The 18,850-nt window shown below is 45.5% G+C and overlaps 1 protein-coding gene across 4 annotated transcripts in view; it reads left to right on the top strand.

Moving 5' to 3' along the window:
• Positions 1-3,121: 3,121 nt before the first annotated feature.
• TSHZ2 (teashirt zinc finger homeobox 2) overlaps positions 3,122-18,850 on the top strand; it is a 213,872-nt gene continuing 198,143 nt past the window's right edge. For all 4 annotated transcript variants that reach the window (XM_036395578.2, XM_036395577.2, XM_036395576.2 and 1 more), the window contains exon 1: positions 3,122-3,867. In XM_036395578.2, the coding sequence (XP_036251471.1) occupies positions 3,828-3,867 (40 nt within the window). In that variant the 5' untranslated portion in view covers positions 3,122-3,827. The remainder of the gene's footprint in view (positions 3,868-18,850) is intronic.

Raw genomic sequence — 18,850 nt, 5'->3', positions numbered from 1 at the left:
AAAATAGATAAAATTCAATATAGCTTCAGAATCATTTGCTGCATTTCCAAAGTAAACATTAAGCACCCATTGAGATTATTCCATTGGATAAGCCAAGGAAGCCTCTAGTGCTATCTGTTCGTTTTATTATCTCTAATTTTCAAGAGTGCAAAAATGCTTTCAGTAAATATTATGGGTCCTTCCTGTGCTAAAAGAGATGCTAAACGACCTTCACCAACTTTGTTATAAATAACAGGAGCAGGGAGCACACGCACGCTGGGTAGTTCCAGCTCTATTCAAACCCATCAGCCAATTCTGACCAGTGGATAAAAATGGACACCAGACTCTGCTTGCTTTTTTTCCCCCTTCTTCATAATCCCAGCCCAGTTCCCTCTTGAAAGGCATTCTGTTCTGTCAGCCATAATGGCATCTGCTGGTGGAGACAGGAAGCCATAAATCTGTAGGGTTCCTCTCGACCAAGCCTTGTTAATGCTCCCATTTATCACCGAGGATAGGGTGCCATCTCACTCCTGCTCCACTCACAAGTCCATCTTCTCAATTCCCCTTTCCCCAAGGAGTAACCATTTAAAGCAGTGACTTTCTCATCTTGCACGTGGAGGCTGCGAGCGGCCCCGATACAAACCCCGTCCCTGGCGTGCACGTTTGGATTGGAGCCACGACTCCGGAGAACAATAGCTGCTCCTCTGGTCCCAGAGCAGGCTGAACTGCTGCCCTGCCTGATCCACAGCTCCTGGCTCTGCAACTGGCACAGGAGCAGCACATGGAGAGGTTAAAACAGCACAGGACTCTGTCGTGTTCCACCCCCTCGTGCCTGCGAGTGTCCCAGCACCCGCATCGTGTCCCACGGTCTGGGAGAAATCTTACTACAACATCACTGGGTTAAACAGCACTTAATCCTTCACAATCCTTCACAATAAACAATCTATGGGAGGTGCAGCACCTCTCTGTGCACCCAGGGAGGAGAGGAAACAGAAAACCAGCCAGAGGTATCTGCAGTTTTCTGATTTGGGAGCCAACATGCAGAAGCTGAAGGGTTCAAAATCTCAAATCAGGACACACGAAACATGAAGGGAAAATCTTAGTTTGCCAGCCTGTGCTGAACTGCCTGATCCAGGTCCAGGCTGCACTTCCCAAGGCAGGGAGTGTGTCATTGCTCCTCATCCCAGGGCAGGGATAATTGTCCCACTGCCGTGGCCCCTCCTGGCCCTGCGTTTACACCTGCCTGGGCTGGAGACAAAGTGGAAATCCCTGGTGTGCACCAGCAGGGTTTTACACCTGCTGCACACAGGTACCAGACATCCCCACAATTCCCACTGATTCCAGCAGAGCTGTTCACTCCTGGGTGAGTTATGCCAGGCAGAAGTGGAAAAATGAGTATTTTATAGTAGTGTTTTCCTATTTTATCTTTCAAACAAAGCATTTGCTTGCACCAATAAATACTTTGTTATTGCATATAAAAATTGCTGGAGTTCGTACAGGGAAGGCAATCAAATAATTTCAGTGACACCAGTTAGGGGGACACTTTCATAACCACAGCCTGGTGTTGGGCTGCTGAACACAAAGGTCACTGGGGGGCTGCAGGCCTGTGCCTTGCAGGTGGCACAGTGACACCAGCTACAACACAGTGGCTCTTGCTGGTGCGTTGTAACTGACAGATATACTAAATATATTTATATTTGTCGTTATATTTATTCATTATATTTATATTTGAGAGGGATGTAAATTATTAGTATTAAACCCAACAGTTTCATTAGGAAGAGTCAAATGCCAAAACAGAAAAAAAAACAAAACAAACCCAGGTAAAAACTCAGTTCTACAGAAACTTCTTGGTTTAAGATATGGAATATCAGAAAAGCCACTTTTAGGAAGTCTTATACAAATTATAGTTGAATATAGAAATTAGTCCATCCTTTCCACCCCAAAACATTTAAACCCTCAAGGTGTTCACAGCAGCTGAAGGAAAAGCTGATGGATGGACCTGTCTCTCCCTAAATCCAGGTGCCTGGGGGAATTTGGGGAGCAGAGGGGTTTCACCCAAACTTCACCAAACTTCCATGTCCAACCCTCTGATCCCTTCGTGTTCCTACAGCTGGGACACCTCAGGGTGTAGAGTGACACCCTGGGCAGGGAAGGGACCTGGTCACCAGCTCTGGGCTATCCACAGGCAGGAAGGAGGACCTGGGAGAGCATCCCCAGCCCCGGGCACACCTGGGGGAGCATCCCCCGGTCCCAGCCCCGGGCACACCTCGGGGAGCATCCCCCGGTCCCAGCCCCGGGCACACCTGGGGGAGCATCCCCCGGTCCCAGCCCCGGGCACACCTGGGGGAGCATCCCCCGGGCCCCAGCCCCGGTCCCCAGCCCCGGGCACCCCTGAGGAGCGCCCCGGTGACCCGGCAGCCGCGAGCAGCCCAGCGGCAGGAGCGCACCGGGCAGCCCGGCGGGATCCTTGCTGCAAATCCCTCTTTTCCCCTGGACCCGCCCTGTCTCGGGTGGATCGCACGGAGCGCCCCGGCCCCGGCTGCCCGCAGCGCCCTCCCTTGGGAAGCGCATCCTGCGGGGCCGGGGTAACCCCGGGGTGGTCCCGCGTCTGCGAGGGAAGGTCCCGCAAATGGAGGGGATGGTCCCGCATCGGGGGGTGGTCCCGTATGGGGGGTGTCCCCGCGTGGGGAGGGGGCTCGGAGAGGGGGTGTCCCCGCGTTGGGGGGGTTCGGAGAGGGGGTGTCCCCGCGTGGGGAGCGGTGTGAGGAGGGGGTGTCCCCGCGTGGGGAGCGGTGTGAGGAGGGGGTGTCCCCGCGTTGGGGGGGTTCGGAGAGGGGGTGTCCCCGCGTGGGGAGCGGTGTGAGGAGGGGGTGTCCCCGCGTTGGGGGGGTTCGGAGAGGGGGTGTCCCCGCGTGGGGAGCGGTGTCCCCGCGGGGCCGGCGGGGCGGCGGCGGCGCTGGCGGCGGCGGGCGCGGTGCCGGCGCCCTGTCTCTCTGTCTCTTTAATGAACGGCTCTGCCGCCCGGCTGCGCGGAGTAAATTTCCTCCTGTCATCGGGTCGCGGAGGAGGAGTTTGTTAATGTTCAGTTTGCTCGGCGGATCGATGTTCGCTGGCATCGCCTCGCCCTGCCTGTGTGTGCGTGTGCGCGCGTGTGTGTGTGTGTGTGTGCGTGTGCGTGTGCGCGCGTGTGCCCGCGCCGGGGGTGCGTGTGCGCGCGTGTGTGTGCGGATCCCACATTTCCTCCCATCCCGAGCCTCCCTGTCCGCTCCCATATCACTCACTGCCTGGCATCTGACAGCACGGAACCTGCGGCGCTCCGCGCACACACACGCACGCACACACACACACACACACACACACACCGCGCACACACGGGCACCGCTCCGCCATACGGCTCTGCGAGGAGGAGGAGGACAGGACAGGGAAGGGAGGAAGCAGCCAGCCCCACAGTCTCTTCCAGAGCTGCCTTTTTAATATATACAGATCTATTTTGTTATTTATTTATTACCGTTCTCTGGCACTGTGGGCGCCTTTCATTTGCTCCTGAGCTTGGATGTTTGAATCAAAGCAAAGCAAGTGTTGCAACAGTTAAAAAAAAAAAAAAAAAAAGCCAACCAAAAAAAAAAAAAAAGGAGAGAGAGAGGGAGAGAGAGAGAAAGAAAGAAACCTAGATCTCTAAAATAAAATAAAAACCAAACAGGTTCCTATCAGTGAAGTGGAAAGGAGGGGGGCAGGGGAGGCTTGAGGGGGGTGCTGGGGAAGCAGCTGAGAGGCAGAGGAACACGGCTCAGGAGCGTCTCAGGGCTCTCGGATCTGGGGACAGAAGTGAGATTGGAGAAAGTAGAGCGATGCCAAGGAGGAAACAGCAAGCACCCAAACGGGCTGCAGGTAAGGAGAAGCCATCCACTTACACAGCCTCTGTCTCTCCACTCCTTCCACTCCTACCCCCCATCTTTATTATTATTTAGGGTCACCCTTGCTTTTCCGGGCTGGATCTTTATTTATTTATCCCCCCTCCCCCTCCCTTTCCCTCCGTGAGTCCGAGGAGCCGGTTTCATTCCCTATTGCCGAGGTTTCGCTCGCACGGGCTGTCCGCTCGCTCGCCCTCCGCCGCTGCCCCCGGCCGCCGCTCCCCGCTCCCCGCTCCCCGCTCCCCGCTCCGCTGCCCGGCCGAAACTTTTCTTCCCCCCAACTTTCTTCCCCCGGCCCCTTCTCCCCCTGCCCCTTCCCCTGCCCGAACCGAAAGCAGCCAGGCTTCCCTTTGCTTTTCGCTTTAGGATAGATTTTTTTTTTTCCCCCCTCCTTTCTGGTTTTCCCCCCTCCCGGTGGCTTTCGCTTTGGATCCGTGTGTTTCGCGAAGTGGGTCGGGGTGTTTAATCTTTTATTTCGCCGTATTTCTGGTGGCAGTTCTGGCCGGGTGTGTGTGTGAGAGAGCGCTGTGTGTGCCTGAAATAGTACAGGGACTCTCTCTGCTGATGAACCCGGTGGGGAAGTTCAGCCTTTGATCATCAGTGGTGAAAATTGCAACAGGAAATAAAATGAAACGTTCTGACTGTTAGAAGACAATCCACATTTTCAAATCAAATCCTTCTTTTGTTTCCTAGCCGAGTTTATATATTTCCACATGCCAAGTGGTTTTGCAATTTATTATTTTTTTTTCTTAACAGAAGAAAATAGTTTGCAACTTTGGAAGTGTTTTGTTTGTCATTGTAGGGTGTTCTTTTTCTTTTGGGGGCCAAAAAAAAGAAACAGACGAGTGGGTCTGTATAGTAAATCTTTTCAAAGAGTTTTCTTTCAGGCTCCTTAATTGCTTTTTATTTTTTTTTTAATAGTGTGGTGGGGTTTTGTTTCTGGGAAGCGCAATATGGAAGTTCATTTTTCTTCTGCCAGACCCACCCACTGAAAAATCAGCTTTCCAGTTGATTGCCAGCTTTGATTTGACATTTGATTGATCACCTGTCATCTTGCTGCCTTTGATCTATTCATTCTTGATATATATCAATAAATCACTCACCATGGTAACCCAAGTGCCAATGACGTAAGGCTTGCCCTCTAGATTCTCTTAGCCAGACATGCACAATTATTATCTTGTTTGGCTTTTAATGTAGGCGGGTTTTTTCCCTTCTTTTTTCCCTTTGTGTCCTTCCTCGGATTAGTTCTTTAAAGAAAACTCATATCTGATGTCTTTAGTTCAAAAATTTTCCCTCGCCCTTGTGAACATTTCCTGGGTGTAGCACAGCAAATGTGGGACAAAACGTACAGGCGAGTTTAGTGGCACACTTGAATAAACTTTGTGAAGTAGTGCTTGGGATCCACGCAGGGGGAAATGTCACCCCAGAGAAACTGGGACACGCAGAACTTTTATCAACTCTCAGCTCTGGCTGCGTTTCCTTGGGTGCAGGACAATGGGCTGCAGGCAGAAGCTTTTGGGACGTGCCCAGTGAATGCACCTATGCAGGTTGGGATTCCTGGCAGGCAAAGATCCCAAATTCACGGTGATCGCCATAAATAACAGTTCTGCTAGAAATACACATGTTTATATAAATATATAAATATATATATATGTGTATTCGGGAGGCCTCTGCTGTCAGAGTCGCTATTATTATTATTTTCTTCACCAAGAGGTTTGATGTGAATAAGGCATTCACATTTTCAACTTGCAGGATAAATAAATAGCTGGTTTTTCATGGATGCTGATCGGCACAGTGACAGTGCTAGAACTGCTCCTTTTTTCTCTCTGTCAGGAGCAGGAGGCTTCATTTTATTTGGGTTTCAAAGTAGAATTTTCACTTGGAATGTGTGTAGTATCTTTTCATGGTAGGGGCACGGTGTTCTTTTTTAGAAACATCGGATACAGTAAGGAAATTTTTGCGAGCAAAGCCCGTGCTGTTGTTTCCCGGGATTTCCCTGCTGAGATACAGTAAGAGATGTTTTTATCCAGGATCCTACAGCATTTTTAAGATCTTAGTGACAAGGGAGAAACTCGTATGACCACAATTAGATCTCTCTCATTCTCATTATAAAACGTGCATTGCTCTTCAGTGGTGCATTTCTTTGATTAGATTTCTCCTCAGATCAATGTTGTTTCAGGTGAGCAAAATCCTGCAAATGCAGTCCAGTTTCAGCCAGCAGAACTATTTGAAGTAGGTTTATACATTTGCAATAGTTCTCCTGCTTTGAAGTTGTATTTGTCTGTTTGTGGGGGGTAGGGGGGAGTTTCAAAGAGCAGACGTGCCTGCTGTATATAGTTCTTAAAACTGACTTTCATTTTCAGGGATAATACTGAGGTTCTGTTTTGTATGGTGAAAAATACCTCAAAGTGACAGGAGACAGACTGTGCAATAAGAAATGTATCTCTCATCAAGGCTGATAGCAAAGCTCCTTAGTCCTTTTATTTAAAGGAGTTAATACATTATATATTACTTAATTTTCACTTTTATTTATTTTTAGTTGTACAAGTTCAAAGGTATCAGTTGCACTGCATTTTGTCTTGATGGCAGCAGAGATATTGGAGAGAAGTTTGCAACTTTTAGTTTCTTCAGATAGTTCACCTCCGAGGGAAGAAAAATGATAAGCCTTATGATTCTGGACATGCCTGCTTTTGTCATTGCTTAAAATTAAATACTATGCACAACTGTAAATAATTACTGCCATGCACTGACTTTGAAAGCAGGTTTCGAGTTTGATTAATGAATAATGTAAAGGTTAGAGAGAACCAGCGAGTGAATCAGAAGTGAGGTCCTGCTGTTAGATGAAAATCTATCTAGAGAAATATAGGTGGCAATTTTGTCCTTTTCTATTATTAATTTTAAGCCTTGTATTCCTAAGAAATATATTCCAGAGCATTGTAATGAAACAAGGGAGTGTAATTGGATAAATGGGGCACTATTTATGTGTGATGATGGGGATTTCTGCTCTCTGATTACACTTTTAGAGCCACTTTATTTCACATCAACACCGAAACGATGTCAAACGCATTTTGATCTTTGCAGGGCCGAATCTTTTCTGAATCATCCCTGCTTTTTGAGAGCGTCATTGCCAAGTCGATAGTTCTTGAGGCAGAGAGTTGTAGCTCTTTCCATCAGGGCCAGCTTTAGGATGGGACCTGTGTCTGCAGTAAACAGCCCGTGTGTGCTGGGGCCCTCGCCCCAAGGCGTCACAAAGGGTTTTACAAACAGGGCCTGATTCTTCCCCGCTCAGGTGCAGATCAAACATCGCTTCCCCGAAGCATCACTGAGTTCTGGCTGCTCCTGGGAGCAAGAGGAGGCTCGGGCCCACAAACTCGTCCATCCTTCAGCAAAATGCAGCCAGGTCTGGGGCAAAAGTCTCGTAACGATTCCATAACAAATGGTAATATATTAACAGGAGGGTGGAAAAAGGGTGGAAGCAAAGCAGAATTGCTATTCAGATTTTATTCCTAGGGGTATGAAATAGCTTTCAAACACAATTTCACTGGATTAAACTCTCCTTTCCCCTGCAGCTTGTTTAAATGTGCATATTTTATTTTGTGATCATGAATTGGTAGTTTGCTTTTTTAAAGCCTGCAAAGAGGAATCTGGACTTAACGCCCTTTGCGGGTGAAATTTTATATTTCTTCTTTTCTTTCTCTCTCAGCCCCGACAGACTAGCTAACAACAAAAGCTGGGGAGAAGTACAGCAGAAGCAGGTCTCAGGCACATTTATTCTGTTTATTGGAGCTGTAGATTAACACGGGTTTGTTTTTGGAAGAGTCCTCATAGAGCAGCAAGCAGAAGATGATGAGCAGGGAGTTCTTTAAAGCTGCAGCTTGCACCTTAGTAGGAAAGGTTATTTAAACCAGAATTGTATTTAGAATGTGAAATTCTGCTTGTGCAGAGAGCAGAGTAAATAACCAGCAAGGCTTGCTCCCTGTATTTCTATGGTGAAAGGCAGCCAGATATCTCTATAAATGTATCCAGGAGCACTGTGGCTGTTCAGGATTGTTTGTATCCTTTATAACAGGGGCAGTGGCAGCAGATTCCAAGGAAGCTGTGCTGAATGAAACTGTAGAAATGGCAGCACTGTTTTGTTTCAACATCCTCCAGAAAAGCAACTGCACATCAAAACCACCTAAACAGTTCATGCCTCAGAACCCTTCACTTAGAGTGCACATCACAATGCTGACAGATGACAAAAAGGCCAAGGTGTTCTCAAACAAGAGGAGCCTTTAAATCCTGGTTAATTAAATATCTTCAAAAATAGGTACTTTTGCAACTAAAGAGGCACCAAAATTAGTCGCCATCTGCGTTAAATTCTGCTGTCGGCTCCTAAGCCCAAAGCTGCTCGGAAATTTTTTTTCCCGTGTCAGAACTCAGGCCTGAACGGGACAATTTGAAATCATGTTCATTTTAGTGCCTATTTCCCTATTTCAATTTTCCTCTCATTTATCCCAGCCCAGTATCTCCCCACTATCTGAAGAGCAGGGGCGCACCCAGAGTTCAGCCCCTGTGACTGGGAAACAAAAGACATTTCCATCAGCAAATGACACAATTTTACAGCACTTTTGAAAGCGTGTCCATTGTCAGAAATTCTAGTGCATAACTGCTCTCCCTCCTCCGTGCTCTCTGAGCAGCCCATTTTCTCCAAACCGGCAGCATTTTGGAAATTTCCTCCCGGAGCTTTCTCCTCCTGATTTTTGCTCTCATTTTCATCACCCACCTCAAGGAGCTGTCTCCCCTAGCAGAGGTCCCTGGAGTCCCTCGGTAGCACAGGGCCAGGGTGAGCTTTTCTGCCGTCATTTCCCTTCCCATCCCGATGAGGACATCACTCCCAGAGAGCAACTCCAGACTCGCGGAGAAAAAAAAGCTGTCAGTTGCTGTGGCTGCAATTCCCAACTTAGCAGCAGCAGAGGGAATGGAACTGTACTCCATCAATTACAGTTGGAACCAGAGGCTAAACACTTATTGTGTTAAGCTATTGTGCAGATCTTAAGAGCTCAAATGTAAAAAAAATATCATGTCAGCTGGTGGAGGGGAGAATAAGGCCTGGTTCTTCCACTGGATGACGTATTATTAGCAAAGGCAAAGTAAAATTATTCAAATTCTGTTTAATGCTTCTCGGGTTGAGATGTGTGTGCCACCTTCTGCCTTAAAAAGGTTGGATCCTACGGACTTTGCTGTGGAATAAGCCTTTGTTTTTCCCTCTTCTCTGCAAAATGAAAATATTTGTGAAGTTTTGCCTCCAGAGCGTGCTCACGCAAGCAGAGAGACATTTTCATTTGTCTCCCAATCTGATACAGGAGCCAAGTGGAACCACATTACACTCTGAGCTGAAATCTTCCATTTCATTCATGCAAGAGCAGGGATTTTTCATTACCTATTTAATTACAATCATTTACATGAGAGTGGGCCCAGTTCAGCAGCTCTTACTCAGCACTTTGCTTCAGTGGGTGACTGGCCTGTGGAAGGACTGTCTGTGTAAGACTGGGCTGTTCAGCTACAAAATTCAATATATATGTTCCTGGAGAAGCATTCTATCTGAAGGGGGACCAGATTCTTCCATTAAGCTTTAAATCCAGGGCCAGTTCTGCTTGGAACTTCTGTTCCTAACGCTAGTGAGCTATTCTTTCCTGAAGGCTGGATGACTGAGATATTCTGTTTGCTCGGCCAACTTCCCTCCCCAGTCACGTTTCTGTGCTCTGCGTTAATTACTGAGCACTGGTTCTGGGTACCAGGAGGTGAGATGGGCTTTTAAAAAACCTTTTTTAAGGCACGGTGTTCATGTTGTGCACAGGGGCGGCAGCTCTCGAGAAAATGCTTGAAAATGGGGTTGCAAATCCAAAGCCTGAAAGTTCCATGTGCTTTTAGGGGCTAAAAGCAGTTATTTCTCATTAAGGTGGCTTCTCACTTGAGGCTGTTGGCACAGGGTAATTTTTACCGTGTTATAATAACGGCTTCTGCAACTCAGAAGTACCTTGACAGCAAACCGTGTATTTTTTAAGGTTTCAAGGAGAAAAGCATCACAGAAGTACAGTGTTTCCCATTAGATTTACACATCCCTCTTCAACTGTTGCTGGCTTTTCATCCATTACCTTGTGAGCTTTCTCAGGCAAAAAAAAAAGAAGTGGAAAAACTGGTCTTCTGATCTAATTGTTGCATTAAGTGTTTCATTTAGAAAAATGAAGAGAATCTTTGTTTCCCTAAAAGAAATGTTTTCCCCCTTTGCCCTAGGAAAAGGAAAGGCACAACAATAGCTTCAAAATGACAGGATCTGATTGTGAAAAATACAGAGTTTCTAACGTGCAGCGCCTGATGGTCCCAAGTACTGGTAAAATTCCACAGTTAAACAGAACAAACAGTCCTAAATGTCTGAGAAATGGATCCTTTTCAGGCATGCACACATCCATACCTGCAAGGAGGGGAGGAAAGTGCCTGTCTGGGAGAGGGATGCACCTGGAGAGAGCGGTTCTTCAGAGCAGGTTTTGATTATTGCACCAATCTTTGCCCAAATGTTAGAGCTGTGCTGTGAGCAGTGGTGTCCCCTGAAAGTCCTTTGTTAGGTTTTATTTTCTTCAGAACCTCCAGCTCCTGAAGTCTGATGATGATTATGCAAGTGGCCAATATGCATTTTAAAAGGACATTTATTTCAAACTGCTCGCTCTGGAGAGGAACTTGAAAACAAGCAGGCTGGAAGTTCTTATGCAGAAGAAAAATGCCTTGATTCTCAGAGTGACTGTTTTTAACGTCCCATCATTTTCAGCCAGTCCCATGATTTTTGAGGTTGTGCTTTGTGCTTTTTGTATAAACAAGGTTGGCAGTATTGCTTTTGCCTGATTCTGGTGATGAACTGGTGGTGTGTCTGGGTGTATAATTATAGACATGCACACACATAATATCAGTAAGCAAAATACTGAACATAATGATGGAGTGGAGCTGTGTGAATTGGAGCTCTGGCTTTGTGTTGCCATAAACAAAGCAGTTCTGAGAGCTCAGACCATCGGTTCTTGAGGAGTGACTTTCAATTGAAGTTTCCTGGAGATTGCTTTTAGTGGCAATTAAATCTAGAAAGTTAATAGGCAGCAACTGCTCTTGATAGGATGAATACGACGAGGAATGCACAGCCTACCTTTTTCCCAGATATAATCAGGCTGAACTTTATTGAAAAAAAATTTACAACTAGCAACATTAATGCTGTATTTTTATTGTATTAATGCAAATGAGATGCTGACTTCGTTCTTTCATCTCCATGGCTTGTATCTATTAGAGCTGCATCTTATTCCTTTCTGTGTCTTTTCTCCCTGTGTTCTGTAAACTGCTCTCCTCTAATGATACTGAGGCTCATTAAAGTTACTCCCAATGCTAAAGAGAATCTGGGAAACATCCTGAGCTCTGGATGGCTGCAGAGAAGCACAGCTACCGAGTGGATGGGGAAAACTAATCCAGACCAAGCCTTGCATTCCCGTTTTGGGAAACCTTTAAAACCGATGGGTCAAGCAGGAAGAAAAAGCTCACAAGAAGGACTGTGTGCTGCAAAGAACAGGTCATTTTCAACTCACAGCCCTACCTGACAAAGATAAAAAGCAATAAAGTTTTAAGGAGCTCGCTGGCTCTTCCTGCATCTCTCTCAAAAGACTCATTTAATTGAAAAGCCTGTTGTGCTTGTTTTTATGCATGTAAAACAGAAAAGGGGCAATTTTGCACAGGGCCTGATATTCCAGCACAATATAATTGGAACTCTTCCTTCCTGCTTTTTAAGTCTCTCTGTTCATATAAAATTAAGACCCACTTATCTTAAATTGTAGTAAATCTCATCCAATATTGCTTTCATAACTTAAAAAAGGCTGTTACATATTCCCAAAGCAACTTTGCTGAAGTGATATTGGGTCTGTTTATGTGGAATCGGTGCAGAATTCCTATTGAAAAAAAGGAGCAGCTTACAGTTCTTGTTTTTAATGAAAATAATTAAATTCTCTAGAATACCTTGATAGCTCAGATGGTTTTTTTCCTAGTGAAACCCTGCTTAGAGGAGATTGGAATGAAAATCTGCACGTTGCAGTTTGTTGTGTGCAGACAACAACCTTATTTCTATCACTCGCCCTGCACTTGGACAGAAGTAATTTCTATTTTTCATAGAGAGATTTTACTCTGAATTTTCCACGTATAAATATTTTTTGTGTGAACTGCACGGCGAATCACCAGCACAATTTATAAGGTCTGCAATTTTCTTTGTACATATAGGAAGAACTCATTTGCTCCCCACAGGGTGAGTGGACTTCACAGGAAAGCACTGGGTCTTTTATGATTTTATGTTTTGTATCGAAGAAACCTTGTGCCAGCTGCTGTATTGGTCTACCAAAATTATTTTTTATGTGTTTTTCAGCCGTGTCGTGCCATACATAAGCACAGTACAAGTAGCATTAAATTAGCACGGGAAAGAAGCTAAGTAGTTATATTGATCATCTGTAGCATTAAATGCTAAAAAAATTAAAAGCTTTCCAGTGCTTTTGATTAGCTGCATGGACCCTGCTCGTATTTGTGTCCTTTGTTAGGCAGTGTAGCAATATTTCTTCATACTTAGCACCTTTCTTCCGTGGATTTCTTGCTGATACTCCTCAGAATAACCAATAACCCCAGAGATGTGGAATATTTCCCCTCAGTTGTACAGAAAGGCGAATTGAACCCGGGAGGTTTTACCTGATTCGCTCAAGGTCAAGCAGCGTTCGCTCCCAATTCCCTGCTCGAGGTACAAGATCACATTTCTACCATCAGAGCATTTCCAGGAGGGAAGTCTGGCCTGGAAGCTCACGGCATCCCTGGCCTGTGCTGGGGGAGAAGAGGGAGCAGCCCAGCTGGGACCCGGGGAAGGTGGAAATGCAGTTTCATCCCTCCCATGCCGTTCCCTGTGCTGGTGGAAGAGGCACTTTGCTCATGGTCAGGAGCTGCCAAAAATGGGAGGGCTCATGGTTTGGGCTCATGGCTCTGTTAATTCTACCATGCCAAAGGGGCTTGACTAAGCAAGAATTTTAGACAGAATAATCAAGTTTTTTGCATTCTGGTTTTTGGTCAGTGGTAAGTTTCAGGACCAGAGAATTTGGTTCCTGTTACTTTTCTTCCCATAAACTGTTCTGCATTTCTTTGGAGAGCTGGATGTGACTGTCTATAAAGCATTGCCCTGAGAAATATGTAAAACCTGGTGTAATTGCAGCTAAACAGGCCATACACATTTTCCTCCACCCAGACTGCCAGAGGAGGTTGGAATTCTCTGGTGACAGAGCTGGAGGCTCAGCTTGCAGTCCTAGGGCGTCTAAATCCTTACATGGGCAGCTAAAGAGAGACCTGAATTTTCAAAAGCCTTTAGCACCAAATTCCCATAGACCTCCCTCAGTTGCCTCTCTTGTGTAAACTGGAATTTGGCCTCAATCAAAGGCACTTTTATGTTGTTTCCCTGGACTGGAGATGCATGTATTGCCTATAGAAGAAATATGGTGCAGGTAATAGCCTCTGGATTCATTAAGGTTTGTTGATGTTTATTTTCACAACATATTACCTCTCAGCAATGGTTGTTTCAGCCATTGTATTGACAGGAACTCTGAATAAATCTTAGGTAATATGGGGCTGATCTGCCTTACCTGGGAGACCACCTGCTACCCTCTGGAGCAGAGGTGCTGAATCACCAGGTAGGGCTTTCTCCTCCAGAGCTGGGGGCTTGGGAGTCTCTCCCGTGGCTCCTTTTCATGTGGAAATTAATACTTGCCTCTATTTCTGAATAGTAGGTTATTAGAGTTCGTATGCAAATTCCCAGGATGGGAGTTTGTCTCTCGTTGATAATTGATGTAATAATATATATTTTTAGTGGTCCAAAGTCCTTGAGCCCGAGCCTTGTATATGTAATTTATGTTTATTTCTTACTGTTATTAACTGTAATTTAGTTGTTGGCGCCTTTCATTGCCTTAGATTGAAGGGAATGTCTCTCCCCATTGCCCCTCCATAAACAATGCCCTCTCAGGGTTCCTTCTCCTGTATCCTTGCCCAGACATTTCCTAGCCTGTCAAATACTGTCATTTTATTCCTTACAGATCATTCACAGTACGTCTCCTGTTGCACACACAAATAAGGAACAAATGCAATCAGGATGCATCATCGTTTAGCATAACAAATAAAAGCCGATCTGTGCAGATTTGCCTTAAAGTGTCTCTTAATATGTATTGTCAAAATGTCTGAAGATGTCTCTAACTCGTAAGAGTTTAATTATTTGTGACAATTAAACTAATATTCAGAGCAGGAAAAAAAAACCTAAGGGATTAAATATTTTCTCTTGTCAAAAGCTAACAAAACATCACCTGGCAGAGCAAACTCTTTAAATTTTGTTTTTCAAGCAGACCTTAGAAAGGAAAAAGCACCAGAACAAAATTACAGGGCCTGGATTTGGGATGGAATTTGAGGAAACTGTATTTTTAAAACTAGACCAAAATTTAAAGGCACATCATTGAAGTATAGATCAGTAATGAGCAGCTGAATACTTGATGATTAAAAAGAGTTTCTATCAATTTTTAAGGCAGTGCTTAAATTTATGGCCAAGGGCTGCTCTGACTGAATCAGGGACTCAGACCTGGGATTTTCAGCCTTGCCTGGTTATTGTTTTACTTGTGCATGAGAAAAAACAGCTCAAATATGACAGCACAAGTCATCAGCCTTTTCTGTGGTTGGAATTACAGATGTATTTTTTTGTTTTGTTTTTTTGTCTGAGGAGCTCTTTCTCTGTCTGGGGTTGTTCAGACTGGAGAGGCAAGGTGCAGTGAATGGGGCAGGGCAAGTAGCCAGCACTGGTGCCCAGGGCTCAGCATCTTCACCTGCCTGGCAGGCCTTGAATGTAGTAAAAGTTCAGATGTGTGATAGTAAAAACAGGGGAAAAATAGGGAAAATCCTGAACAGAACAGAAGACCAGTATAATCCTTGAGAGCAGTGTTGTGTGGATGTGGGAGCACTGGATAGCCCAGGGCATGGCAGCAATAACTTCTGTGTTATAGACTCAACAGTTCTTATAGTCCAGATTGTTTGAAGTTTCCTGTTGAGAAGTTTAATTTCTACTAGTTCTAAGGTTTCCAGTTCTGAGCTGCTCAAAGAGACCATTTCCATTATTAAAATCTGTGTTTTCTTTCTTAAAACGTTCTTCCTGTAATTTAGGTAGGATGTTATTTGGCAAAAAATTAGAAGACGTTCATCAGGGTTTATTTCAAAGCTGTGGGACCACTGAGCTTTCTGGCAGTGACGTGAACATTTTTCAGAGATATCTTCTGCTTCTCCTGAGAAAATCCACCCAAATTTGTCTGACTTATAAAGCCTAAAAGTTGCTGTTGCCAAAGAATTTTTAGAAGGTGACACAGCATTCTCCAACATGCCATCCCCACCACACATGCTCTGTTCTTGGTTTCTCTTTTTCAATCACATTCCCTTAAAAAACAGTTGAGCTGGGGATAAGTAGGACAGTGGCTGCAGGGGCAGCCATGGGTCCAAGCAGAAGAAAAATTAAGAAAAGGTTTTGTTTGTGTTTAGCTGGAGCACAGGCCTTGAGGGAGGAAGAAGAGAGATTTAGGGAGCAGAGCGTGGACAAGAGGGGCAGAGAGCATAAAATTATCAAATATCCACAGCAAACAGGGGTAAACTCTGTGTGCACGGCTTCGTTGCCCGGTCAGTGTAGAGCACCACAGTGACCGTGAGCTCGTGCCGGGAGCACGGCCGGCAGCTCCTGCCCGGTCAGGCCTGGCTGGGAGCCGGTGTGGCTGCACGTGTGGGACTCCCAGCTGGCTGTCCCAGAGCCTGTGCTCATCCACACCTCGCAGACAGAAAGGGTGTGTGTGGGAAATCCATCCAGCCCAGCGGGGAACCAGCCCTGCCGGGCCGTGCTGGGCCGGCAGCATCAGGCCTGAGGGGCCGCCATGGCCCGGTGGGCCCGGTGTGCGTGAGGCGGGACCTTCTTCTGTGGGGAAAAATTCAAAAAATCCGCTTAAAATTGGCCAGAGCTGCGCCCCCCTTGTCAGCTGGATGGCAGAGATGAGATCCCATCCACAGGCATGGCACAGGCAGCTCAGGAAAAGTGCAAAACCCAATGGAAAGGAGGAAAATCCCGATTCCTGGTGCGGGAACCCAGAGAAGATGATGCTGGGCAGGCGCAGGGCTGCCCTTGGATGGCAGAGCCAACAGGAGAGTGGAGGAGCTCAGGCAGCCCATGGACAGGTTGGTGACCCCATGTGGAATGTGTAGCAATGGTATATTTGATATATTTGATATATTTGGTGTGTTTGGGAGGTGTCGGGGTGTGGGACAGGAGGTTGGTCAGTGGCGGCGCCAGGCCTGGCATGGCCGGGGTGGGTCAGGCTGAAGCTCCCTTCCCACTCTGGGCAGTGGAGGAGCTGTGGTACAAAAGCAGCTCAGAGGCAACACAAAGAATCCTGCCAGGAGTTTCAACCACAGATATCTGTGCAGATAAAAGGCTTGCTAGTCTGAGAGCTCCTCTCTTGCCCCAACATGCCCATGGTGGAGGGCTGGTCCCTGGGTCGCTGTGTGGGTACCTGCCCTGGGCCCCTGGGGCTCTCACTTAGGTTTTACTCAGAGACAGGGGTTTATTTTATTTAATGTTATTTTATTTTGTTTTGTTTGCTGCCCCATGGGAGCTTTTTCCTATAAATCTGATCTTTCTATCTGAAAGTCAGCGACAAAACTCGAATCAGGCTCAGCAGAGCAGGTTGCCTTCAGGTTATTGTACTGGTTTGTGTCACCTCCAGCATTTATGTATTAAATAACTAAAATCCTGGGAATGTTAATCTAGAAAACAGTCATCTCTGCATTACTCTTTTGCTGTTTTGGTGAACTTATTAAAGATTTTACAAACTTGTGATTTGGGTTAAACAAATGTAAATCATGTGGAGAAAGAGTTGCAGGAACACAGAGGAATGTTATGATGCCATCAACATCTGGGTTTCCATTTGTTTGGATTAGGGACATTTTACCTTAATCATTCCCAAACATGTCTGCTAAAATCCCTTCTTTCATTTTTTATCACCTATGAGGTTCAGCCAGGCAGAGTTTCGATTTGTGTGTATGTGTTAGGGTAAAAGTGCTGAAATTTGTTGTTGCTGTGAATATACGAACAGTCTCATTTTTATATTAGTCCTCCCTCTTTATAATTGTTGGGAAACATTTTGATTCAGTTAAAATGCACTATTTCCAATATACAAAGTATGAGCAGGGGAGCAAGGGAGCGATTACGAGTTTCTCCAAGGAAATAAGCATCTCTTAGCCATCATCCTGCAACTGGGAAAGTTCTAATACATGACATCTCTGTAATGTAACCTAATAATATTTTTTTTTAAACAGTGATGTAATGGGGAGAGTGACCTGGACTTTGTAAAAGTTCCTCTACTTACTTCAGATTCCCAAGGGCAATGTAACATTCTAGACAGTGTTTTATATGCCCTGATTAAAATGTAACATATTTTTGCATTTCCTGTGCAGTGACCTGTTAGTGCTCATAGACAGAACACTTAAAGAACAGTTACAAGGAGACATTTCCAAATGTGCCTAATGCGGGCGAGTTTTTATAACATTCTTATTTCATTTGAAATTGCAGCTACAGCAGGAACCATTCAGACGGCGCATTGATTTAACTTTTTAATCCACTGTTTTGCTACGTCAAGTAAAATAAATGTTTGTTTTTAGCTCCCTTTTTTTGCATTGCTAAAACTCGTAACTACTAGCTTTAAGCTTGGGATTCTAAAGGGAGCTACATTATCTGAGATTTAAAGCTTGCTTTTTGTAGCTGCTTTCTCACAACTCCCCCAAGAAAAAAAAATACAAAAGTACAACTTTAGCAAAAAGGGCTTTTATATCTCTATCAATTATAGAAACACCAGCTGCAGTAGATTACAAGTGTGTTTGGCTGATTGTGATGTTGTGTGGGGAAAACTGTCACAAGGAGCTGGATGCCGTTCTCCCCGGCAGCTCCGCGATGTCGCTCAGCTCGGCTCCCCGGGCTCAGCAGCGCTGCTGCCAGGGCTGGGGTGGGCACTGCCAGGCTGCCACAGCCAGCTCTGCATGGAGCACTCGTCCTGGAGAAAGGATGGAATGTGGGCACAAGTGTGAACTGTGTGTCACTGCGTGCATGTGCTGCTCTGGGAGCTGGGGCAGAGTCGCACAGCGACAGACCTGGCCCAGCAGCCTCTGGGGACTGCTGCTCCACTCAGGGTTCTTCTGTATTTTTTGCATCCAAGATATTTACTTCTGCTTTTTTGAAGAAGAAAGTGAGGGAAAAGGCACCACAGAACAAAAATTGTTTGACCAGCCCATAAAGGTAAAGCAGCTGGAAGTTGTGATAAAAGAATTACGATATCAAGACAGCAATGCAAGATGGGCAGTTTAGGATATTTGGTGCTGTTGAGCTCAGGAAAAAATTAATGTCTCAACGTGTGTGCAGGTCATTATCACTCCACTAAAACCTGGCTACAAGGGTAGCAGCCCAAGGGCTCTCAGTTGGTTGTGCCTTGGTTTCTATGTCATTTATCTTACTGTGCTTTTGTCACTCTGGGAGGACGTGGTTGGGCCCTGGTTTATTTTAACAAAGAGAATCTGACATAGGAAAGTTCCATGTATACTTTACAGTGAAAATGCAATTTTCTATTTTCATTTAATCCCAGGAATGTTGGCATTTTCCAGGCTGTCAAACAAATGAGTGCACTGGAGGACAGTTAGATGTGTCTGTCTAGTTCATCTATCTAATCTACCTCATTTCTAATGTGCCCATCACCACGGTGTCTAGGCAGAAAGTATCTGCCTTGCTTTTGCTTTTCATCTTTATTGGCTGTGGTAACCTAATTGAGTCCTAAGAGCTTTCAGATTCATCTGCAAAAATAATAACAAAA

The sequence above is a fragment of the Molothrus ater genome, chromosome 17 (assembly GCF_012460135.2).
Source record: "Molothrus ater isolate BHLD 08-10-18 breed brown headed cowbird chromosome 17, BPBGC_Mater_1.1, whole genome shotgun sequence".
NCBI classification, from domain to species: domain Eukaryota; kingdom Metazoa; phylum Chordata; class Aves; order Passeriformes; family Icteridae; genus Molothrus; species Molothrus ater.
The sequence above is the reverse complement of the archived record's forward strand: the minus strand, read 5'-3'. Positions and strand labels throughout refer to the sequence as shown.